Source organism: Halichoeres trimaculatus, unplaced genomic scaffold, assembly GCF_033239565.1.
Source record: "Halichoeres trimaculatus isolate MK-OKI-2021-1 unplaced genomic scaffold, fHalTri1.1 fHalTri1_scaffold_23, whole genome shotgun sequence".
In the NCBI taxonomy this organism is placed as follows: domain Eukaryota; kingdom Metazoa; phylum Chordata; class Actinopteri; order Labriformes; family Labridae; genus Halichoeres; species Halichoeres trimaculatus.
Genome location: NW_027437201.1, coordinates 18,499,584 through 18,509,962, shown reverse-complemented (window position 1 = coordinate 18,509,962; position 10,379 = coordinate 18,499,584). Strand labels below are relative to the sequence as shown.

The 10,379-nt window shown below is 41.7% G+C and overlaps 1 protein-coding gene across 2 annotated transcripts; it reads right to left on the bottom strand.

Moving 5' to 3' along the window:
* Positions 1-1,766: 1,766 nt before the first annotated feature.
* Positions 1,767-9,633, bottom strand: LOC141785413 (uncharacterized). Of its 2 annotated transcripts, none has more exons than XM_074663736.1 (2): positions 9,609-9,633; positions 1,767-3,657 (listed from the first exon to the last, which is right to left on the bottom strand). In XM_074663736.1, exon 2 carries the CDS (start codon positions 3,587-3,589, stop codon positions 1,916-1,918), a length of 1,674 nt encoding a protein of 557 aa, XP_074519837.1. In that variant the 5' UTR covers positions 3,590-3,657; positions 9,609-9,633; the 3' UTR covers positions 1,767-1,915. The 2 variants fall into 2 exon arrangements, with proteins under 2 accessions (XP_074519837.1, XP_074519836.1); XM_074663735.1 differs by lacking the exon at positions 9,609-9,633 and adding an exon at positions 8,679-9,187.
* Positions 9,634-10,379: the final 746 nt, after the last annotated feature.

Below are 10,379 nucleotides of genomic sequence, written 5' to 3'. Positions count from 1 at the left end.
GTAGCGCCGTTTTACAACACGATGAGAACTAGAGCCTTATTTAGCAGTGTTTTTGTGTGAAAGTAACACGCTGAAAATTCTCTAAATAAAGTGTGAATGCAGACCGATATCAGTTTTTTCAGTGGGAGTCTGTTTATTTGTGTTTTTGGTCAAGTAAAATATGGCCCCGTCTGAGTGCAGAGGAAACCAGCAGAGGAGCAGGGAGGGGGTGTTTGATGCGAGCGCCCTGGGCTTCTGCTGCAAAAAAACACTGCTGTTGGGGTAATTTCTGCCCTAAACCTTGTGATAGGACCCAACTTGTTCCATCACTTTAAGTTTAGCATCATTTAAATGACATGATATGAAATCTAGATATTCTAATGCTAAATGTCAAAGTAGATATAATTATCTGACATTGACATATTTGTGGTGTTGTTGGGCCACTGTCGCTGCAAAATGTGAATCATGTTGTCGTTTAATTTTAATTTGTTTGCACAGTATTTATACAAACAAGACCATGCGAAAAAAGCCACTCAAATATGACAAAACAATCAGTTTATGAAGTGGACACTTGAGCTGCAAAACTCAACACTAGATTTTAGCATGTTTACGGGCTGCTGCAAAACACAGCAGTAAAAACAACATTCAAGGTCTTAAAAGCCTCATAGATTCTGTACTCTGTATCAAAAAGTTTGAGACAACTTTAAAGTTACCCACTTTCATCAGCTGTAAAGTGACACATAGAGATGTCGAGCTTGAGGGTAACTTTGCATAAAATTAGGAAATCAGCTTCAGCGTCCTGCTGCAGAACTCTGTACGCACTGTTTCCTGTAAAATCTTCTGCATTCATCCCACACCTCTATTCTACATAAATGTATTTCCTGCATTATGAATAAAAAGGTGAATATCTGCATTTGTGTTTGAATTGCACTTGAATCAGTCGAATTCAATGTTGCAGGCAGCATCACTGCTCTGTTGATCCCCTCATGACAAGCTGTTAAAAAACACAAGTCAAAGGGAAGTATACATTTTAACACCAAAGCCTGCATTTGGACAAAAAATACATTTTTATTTCATTCCACCATCTCAAGATTAAAACCAGTTAGGTGTTTTTTAATAATGCCAGCTGACAAGCCCCTGGTGGGTTTCTGTGAAGGCTATTTAAATATGGCATTCAGAGCTGGTGCTGGATGCTTTTTCCTAATGCATCCCCTAATTTTCTTAATGCATCTTTCTCCCTGAAGGATAAAGTCTCCAACACATTTAGACTGAGTGACTTTTAATAAATGCGTCTCTTTCCAAAAACTGTTCAAAAATTTGCGTCAGTGATCAGGTGGTAAAGAATTGCCTTACAAAAACTTTTGCACCCAAACTCAGACTTTGTTTAAAAGTGGACCCAACTGAGCAAGTCGACTTCAGCCTCCTCACGTCAGCTCTCAGCTGATCACCAGCAGATGTGTGAGAAGTTCACAGGTGTTCCTGTCAGGAACTTCCTGACACCTGCTGATTAGTGAGGCAACCTGTGGACCAGATCTGGATCTCTTTTTTGTCAAAACCACTTGTGTTTTAATAAAAAACACACTAGATTTGTAACAGACTCCCTTCAAATACTGTTTGTTTTGTTTCAGCTTTATTTCTATCAGACACATTTTAAAACTTAATACAAACTAAGGCAAAGATATGTTTTGTTTTTTTATTTGATATTTTTACATCATTAACAGTTTTATAATTTTGTTATTCAAAATACACATACACTTCAAGAGACAAAAACAAGCAGATATGGGGGTGTTGTTTCCTTTTTTTGTTTTTTGACTGTGGGGAAGCCGGATCACCCGGGGAGAACCCACAAAACCCACATTTGTTTGTTTTTGTTGTTGTTGGGGAAAGAAGGAAGCCACAGGAGTGACTTTAGGTGTAAAGGGGGAGGAAGAAGAGACTACTGCTGCTCGATCTCAGTTGAACAACAAGCTGCCTCCTCCTCCTGTTCCTCCTCTCTGCTCTCATCCTCGTTCTCATTTTTCAGCTCTTTCTCCTCCTGTTCTTTGAGAGCGATCAGTTCCTTCTTTTTCGCTTTGAGGCGTCTTCTAACCGTCTTTTCCTCCTCCGTCTCCATTTGGAAGATCTTACACCACAAGCTTCTCTTCTTTTTGGTGATGACCTGAACCAGCTCGGTCTTCTCCTCCTCCAGCTCTTGGACTTGGGCCTGTAGGCTCTTTTCTTTCTCGGCCATCTCCCTTTTTTCCACCTCAGCTTCCGCGGCTTTGGTGGTCAAGGTGGTCGCAAGCTCAGACACTCTGGTGTCCATGCTGTTAAGCCGAGAGCTAAACTCTTTTTGTTTCTCCTCCATCTCTTGGGAGAGCTGTGCTGTGGTCAGGGAGAGTTTCTGGGTAAGACCCTCTTTCTCATCTGTGAGGTCTTGGATGATGCTGTTGCTCTGGTGAAGTTGTTTTCCGACTTCCTCCAGCATCACCTGGCTCTCTTTGAGTCCAGAAACAGCCCTCTCTTTCTCCTGAGACATGATGTTTATCTGTTCTCTGAGCTCAGAGATTTCCTGCTGCTTCTCTTCCTCCAGCTCTGCTATTCTGACCAACAGAGTCTTTTCTTTTTTGGTCATCTCCTCCTTTTCTGCGTCAGCTGCCTCGACTTTGGTGGTCAGGGTGGTCTCCACATCAGTCAGTCTTCTGTTTTGAATCTTGAGATCCGTGACTCTGGTTTTTAAAGCTCTGATCTCCTCCTCAGACTGTGACACTTTGTCAGTCAAAGTCTGGTTTTCCTCTTCCAGCTCTCTGGTTTGGGCCATCAGAGTCTTATTTTTCTCAATCAGCTTTTCTTTGTCCTCCTCAGCTTTTTCAGCCTTGGTGGTCAAAGAGACCTCCTGCTCAGACAGCCTGATGATTTCTGTCTCAAGCTTTTCTCTCTCCTCCTTCTCCTTGGTGAGCTGCTCCATCAAAGCTTTATATTTCAACTCCCAAGAATCCTGTTTTTGGCTCTGAGTTTCCTGGCTCTTGAGTTGGGCTCTAGTCTGGATGAGGCTAGTAGAGAGACCCTCCTTCTCCTTTCTGAGGACCTGGATGACGCAGTCCCTCTGTTGAACCTGCTTTTTCACTGTCTCCAGCATCATTTCAGCGTTTTTGTGCTGAGAAGCAGATTTCTGGCTCTCGAGAGACGCCTTGAACATCTCGTCTTTGAGCTCAGAAACTTTCTGCTTCTCTGCCTGCAGCTGAGCAGAAATCTTGTCCAGTTGTTCTTTGTTGAGGCGCTGGGCAGCCTCCATTTGGTCCTCCTTGAACTTGAGGTTGTTTTTGAGCAGGGTGATCTCAGTCTCCTGTTTCGAGGTGGTTTGGATCTGCTGCTGGAGTTCATCTTTGAACCCACTTTCTCTCAGGTCCATGAGTCCCTCCAGGCGGTTGACCCTATATTTGTAATTATGGATCCTATAGCTCATCCTCATCCTCTCATCCTGCCACTCTTCACCCTGCTCTGGTTGAGGGTGGTAGGTTGTATTTGTGGCACCATTCATAGGTTGAGTTGGCTCTCCAACCTGGGCTGATGCAGCGCCACGTCTAGCACGAGTTCTTCTTTGTGTGTTTGAGTTCATGTTTCTTTCCATCGTCTGTTGCAGAGTGTTGTGAATTGTAATCGCTGTGATCGTCGACGTTGCCTCTGAAGTAGATTGAACTGGAATGAAATGGGGAGTGTAAGGTCAGAGGAGGTATAGGCTTCAGGACCACAGTGACATCACAGTGACTATGACATCACAAGATCAAAGGACAACAGCAGAGTCCGGAACTCCCTCCACCTTGTTTACTTTTAAAATCAGACAGTAAGAATTTAATAACAAGTGATGATATTATAATAAAACTTGTAGTTAATACATTTCTTCACCAAATGAAGCTTTATAAGTCAAATATTGGCTCATAAGCTGCTTTTTCTGCCAGGTTTGTCATGTACACAGGGTTGGAAATTAAATTTTTGACCTACTTGCCGAGTGGCAAGTAGGTCAAAAAAGTTACTCGCCAACCAGATTTTCAACTTGCCAAATGTTTAACACAACAAATTGCTTTACTACTGTACTCAGACATCATTAATCACATTTCAGGCATTGTAGTAAATTGTAATATTAGTCCAGTCAATCGTAATGTATAAAAACCTTAAGTATTAACTGCATAAATGGAAATGTAGTAATAAGTAGTAAACACGTGATGTAGACTTAATCTGTTTATTCAATTCATCTTTTCAAAACGATTTCCTGTTCTTGGGTGCATGACATGCTGCCATGTTCTGCGCTGTTCTTCAGTTAGCTTCTGAGTCAGAAGGTTCCACTACGCCAGAATCAGAGTCCTCAGAGTCAGACAATTTATGCTTTCTCTTCGTCACAAGCACTCGGCTCTTTGATTCGCTCCGTCTCCGTGCGGGATTCACGTAGAATCACGTAGGGCTGAGCGATATGGCCTAAAAATAAAATCTCAGATTTTTTAACAAAAAATTCGATTTACGATTTTTTGATAATTTTTTTCCTTTTAAAGAAAGCAATAAGTACAATTGACAGAGATAACTCAAAACCAGTTTTTGTTCTAATTTTGTAAAAAAAAAAAAATTAATAAAAATGACCTCTATTTGACTTTTGGAATTGAATTTTCAGCTTTTCTTCTGTTTCAGTAACTTCACTATGTAGTTTTAAAGGAGGCAGACTTATTTACATTCACAGTGAAAGCTGCACTATTTCGTACATTTTGAATTTAAAAATACTGCTAGGAAAAGCGTGTACAGTGCTGTTTCAGTGCACTACAGCACTTTTCAGATATATTCTACTTTTAAATGGTTTATAAAAAAAAACCCACTTTGTTTCTGTTTAGTTTTATATTTTTTAAGGCTGTAGCCTGTTTATCCTTTAATTTCAATACAAACAAATATGTAAAAAGAAATGCTATTTATTCTAGAGTAGGCTCATAAAATTTATGCCTCCCTGCACAAGTCAGTGCCCTGGTCGGGGCACCCCAGTCTAAAAAGTCGGGTCCACAAGAACATTTTTATGACATTTAGGTTTCTGTGGTTTTGTAAGTGAACTGTTAAATCACGCTGCAAACATGCGGAGTCAGCGCTTGCAGCGGTATAGAAGGTGCGCAATAGCGGGGAGAAAAAACTCGAATTTTCATTTTTTAAATCGTCCACAAGGACTGAGCAGCGAATGGCAGAGATATTAATGAAAATATATCGCTATGTAGAAATCAAGCGGGGGCGCATGATCCGATCTCAGAGGTGTGATACTTTTTGGGAGGTTTAAAATCCTACTCGTCATGTGGCAAGTTGGCTAAAAATCCTTGTTGCAAAACAGAAAAAATGCTCGCCAATGGTGAGTGGCGAGTACTAATTTCCAACGCTGCATGTACATCCATGCCTTTTCAGACTTTTAAAGCCTTAGTCCAGCATGATGTGAAACAGAGTAATGGGAATGTAAACAGAGTAACTGGGGAGTTTTAGGGCACGTTGAGGGCCATAATGTTTTATTAAAGCATGTAAAAGCAGTAGTGGGGAACCTTTTTCATATCAAGGGCCATTTTAATTTCTATCAAATCCTCAGAGGGCCATGCTGTTATGAACACATATCCAGGGAAACAAAAAAGAAATTAAATACAGCCTATAAGCACGGTGTTACTAAGCCTGATACTACAGCAGATAAGTGAAAAAATCGTTCACATGATGATGAAAGCATGAAATTTGGTACAAATACTCTTTAAGGGACACTCTTTTGAATAATGATGCTAGACTGTGCAGGGTTACCCTGTGCAGAGCTATTGGCCCTCATTTACCAATCATTCGTGAGAATTAGCGCAGATTTGGGTGTAAAAATTAGTGTACTGCAACGTTCACATGCGATTTATGAAACGTGCGTACCAGGGCCAATCACGGCGTACGTCTGATCAGCTGTTGATAAATGTGGCGGCTGAAAACAATCATAATGTACACAACACGCCCCTAAATATTCAAGGTTCAGCTGGCCGAACCCACGGATTAATTTTTTCCGTTCAGGTCAAGAAATGTGAAAAGTTGCCTTTTAAAAATGTGTTTGAGCTCTGAAAGAAGCTGCAGACTCTAGCCTGAACCTGTCACAGACTGAGGAGGGAGTGGAGCTGAAGTGAGTCTATCGTGCACAATGACACGGGTAGACCAGAGTTTTATGATTATTCGTACCACGAGAAGGGCACGTAGGTTGTGATCTCATGTAAATTAACGTCCTTTGTTATGAAATAGTCACTTTTTCACACACAGTAAACATTCATATGATAATATTGTGGGGAGGGAAATAATCCATCTTCACAGTGAATCCTGTGATCAAACAACTTCCTCAAAAAATCCACACTGAAAGTTTGATCCAGCGTCCTCTGAATGTTTTCTGCTCGATCAAGACAGCTCGCACTGCTCTTTCATAGCCAAGTATTTTATAGAATGGTGGAAGAAGTGAAATGTTAGAAACATTCTTGGAGTCATTTCTAATTCAAGGATCTAAATATTAATTTAAGAACATCAGTTTTTATTTCTGAAAATGTTTTGTGCTTATACGATCTTATAACTCTCCTTCATAGACGGATTTCCCTCGCTGCACCGCGCTCTCCACTGACATGAAACATACGTACACGAACTCAGACCTGGCGTGGGATTTGAGCATACCCGACGCCCACGTTCAGATTGATAAATGCCTATCTGTGCGTGGAAAGGAGCGTACACCCATTTTTCAGGCGTACGCCAGAGTCCTGCACTGGGTCGGGTACCCGCAAAAACAGCTGATTTGCGGGTGGTTTTCAAAAACTTTGTTTTTTCCCGGGTTCGGATCTGGGTGGAAAAAATAACATGCAGGTCGGGTTGTGGATTTTAGTTGACACATCAAAATTAATATAAAATAATAATAAATACAACAAAATAAAAACGTAAGTTGTAAGCTGGTTGTAAGGCTGTGACCATATAGACTGTAAATAAACATGGACCTCATCCGTAAATCCGTAACATTGTGGAAGGCTGAGCCACGCTATTCAGTTCTTATAATACATCCATGGTTGTGACATGATGACGGCTCGTACCTGCTGAGCGTCGCTTAAGTCTGGACAGAAAGAAAGTCTACTATTACACATGTAAAAGTCCTTTTAAGAGATTAAAAGTTTAAAAGCATTAAATGTAAAAAACGAGTGATTTTACAGTTGCATGTGAGAAGCTCACAGAGGGTTGATGATGGAGCTGAAGTCAGGCTTTTATTGGAAGAGTTGCTTCATTCAGGTGCATTGTTTACTCACTGGCATCTGAACTATGGCAATATACCGTTCAATTTTCAGACAATATGATTACTTTAAATAAGGTTAAGGGTCGGGCTGCGGGTCGGGCTTCAACAGGTCGGATTGGGTTGCGGTACTAATCGGGCTGATGCGCGGGTTTGCAGTTCGGGTGCGGGTTTGTACGTCCCCGGGTCGGGGCAGGGCGGATCTTGAAAATTGGACCAGTGCAGGACTCTGGCGTACACGGGTTTGATAAATTGAAGGCCACAGGCATGCCGTTCTTTCACGCCTTCACAGGTTGTGATAGTGTATCAGCCATTCACAACAAAGTCAGAAAGACTGGCAAACCTGGGACATTTGTCCTGAGGCCTCTCTCATCTTTGGCGAATTAAGTCAATACCCTCCTGTACTGGCTGGTGGTGACCTTCAGATCCTGGAGAAGTTTGTGGTCCTGATGTACCATAGATCAAGTACAGCTGTTAGGGTAGATGAGGCTAGACCGGACGTGTTTGTCAGACCATATGAAGCCATTCCTCCAACAAAAGCAGCTCTGCTTCAACACACTAAATGTGCTGCATAACGGGCAGGCTGCATATGGGGTCAGGCAACCAAGCGTCAACCAAAATCAGAGAGTCCTGTTGACTGGGGATGGAAAAGGTTGGTGAGCAATGGTGGGTCTCCTGGACAGTGAATAAACCAGTTGCATAAAGTTGTGTAATATTGGACAAGTGTGGCTGCAAATCAGAGTGCTGTGAAGGTGCAAATGTTTCAGATTGGGGTTCACCTCCACAACACGGTGCAGCTGCAAATGTGAATAGAAAAGTAAACAGCCACATTCAGTCTTTGGTACGGCTCAGTCTTTGTGTTTTCAGGTAGACCTTTGGCTCAGCTCTTCATCAGTGTGTCTATAATTTTGACAGTGAACCAGTTCTAAGTTTATTTGTAGTGTATTGTTTTCCACTGACTAATAAAAGATATTTATAATTGAGTTAGTAAATCATCACCTCTATCTTTCATTTGTCTTTATTTGAATGAGTGGCCAATAGAGAGTATCCGTGCCAACTTTTAAGCTTGCATCACCATTTGAACTATCGAAAAAAATGTGCGCACAATAGAAATGGTGGCCATCTTAAAAAATGTCCGCAATCTTTAATTTCTACATGTCTAACGATATATTTCAAAAGAATATCCCTTGGAGAGTATTTGTACCAAATTTCATGCTTGCATCACTATTTGAACTATTGAAATAATAAGCGTTTGATAGAAATGTCAACCATCTTAAAAAATGACCGCCATCCTTAATTTTCAAGCGTGGCTCCTAGAGAGAATCTGTGCTAAATTTCATGCTTGCATCACCATTTGAACAATTCTCCTGAAATTTGCAATTATCTGCTGCACTGTGGTGATTGCTGCACTTCTACACATCAGACTCACCTAATGAGATGGCTGGAACTGTTTCTCTTTGGCAAGGCATCTAATGTCAGCTGGCAGTGATGATGATGCTACTCAGAGCTCGTTTTCCGAGTTTGGATCAGTCAGTCTTGAACGGAGGCGAGTCTTTGCAAGAGTCAGTTTTGAAAAGAACTGTTCACAGCAACAGAGATGCAAACTTCAGGGCATGTCTCCTCAGGATTGGAAAATCCTCAGCACGAATGTACAGTTTGTAACAGTCCAGCAGAGAGAGGTTGTTGTACTTAGTGTAGAGCTCAATGTTGTGCAGCTCAGTTATTTCCATTTGAAGGTTTTCTGGCACGTCAGATGGTTGCACATTAAACAGCATAGAAAAAATGTTCCTTTTGTACATTTTTCACATCATGAAACCTGTCATCAAACGAGCTGGTTGGGACCTTGCAGCTTGATGTTTAGCTCTGACAGGTGCTTGGTGATGTCTACCATGAAGGCCAGATCACTGAGGAACTTTCCATCACTGAGCTCCAGGACAGGTTTCTCCTACATCTCCATGAAGTGTCTGACTTCTTCCTGCAGTGTATATAACCGTGCAAGCATATCTGCTCGGCTCAGCCACACTTCACAATGGTAAACCAGATCACTGTACTCTGACTCAAGCTAGCTGAGTAGCTCCCTGAACTGGCGGTTGTTCAGCCCTCTGCTTTAATGAAGTTTATGGTGGACACGACGGTTTTCCTCACATTATTAAGCATCAGGGATGCACACAGACTCTTGTGGTGTATGATACAGTGACATACAGCTAAATCTCTTGGATCCAGACTCAAGACGGCTCAGTTCTTTTTTGAATAATGCGGTCAATCCTTTTTGCGCGCCAACCGCTGGTGCTCCATCAGTAGCAATGCCGCTTAACTTCTTAAATTGCAGTTCAAAATTCACGGCAATTAATTCACTCACCACAAAACTTGCACTAGTAAAATACTCTCCGTCAGTCTGTGGTCTTGTAAAAGCTGTTTGTTGGGCACCCAAACTCAGACGAAGAGCATTAATTTTATCCACAAGCATCTGTTCTCTCAACTCGTGGAGCTTAGCATGTTTCGAGCCGTAATGGCGCTTGACATTTGTCTTCTTCGTCACCGCCAGCGCCTCGAAACAAACCACCGCCTCGCGACAAACCACCCACACTGGCTTTCCTGTAACTTCGACGAAGAAGAAGTAATTTGTCCATTTTTCTTGAAAAACGTGGCATTCTAAATCCACATTTCTTTTCTTGATAGCTGCTATGATGCATCGCTTGTCATCCTAATGTCTATGGTCATCCCTGTCAATCACTTCGGCACGCGGCTTCACGTGCTGTGTTCACTGACCCCGACGTTGGCTCGGACATGAGTAGCTGTCTGTTTTATCGAAGAAAACTACTTTTCTTCCTGATGTTTTCACCTATTCAAACTACAAGTGCAACATTTTTTTTATTATCACGCCGCGGGTCTTTACATTGCAAAGCCTCAAAATATTGAAGCTTATTTTGTAAAACAAACCAATAAACAGTGACACAACCTTGCTGTCTTTACCAGAAAGTTCTCAGAGTCACCACACCTCTTTGTACTTGAACTAGCTGTAAAGGAGAACACATTTCCATCGAAGTCGATCAAATACGTCCTGTTTTCCAATTTTTGAAGAATGAGAGCAAGTTGTAATAGCTTGAGCTCTTCAAGATGCCATTGCTGC

Bases quoted from the DNA above. Each gene is read 5' to 3' on its own strand.
- LOC141785413 (XM_074663735.1), bottom strand. From the start codon at position 8,718: ATGCCTTGCCAAAGAGAAACAGTTCCAGCCATCTCATTAG. The intron at 3,658-8,678 runs GTGAGTCTGATG...ATTTCATTCCAG, and splicing joins AGTTCCAGCCATCTCATTAG to TTCAATCTACTTCAGAGGCA.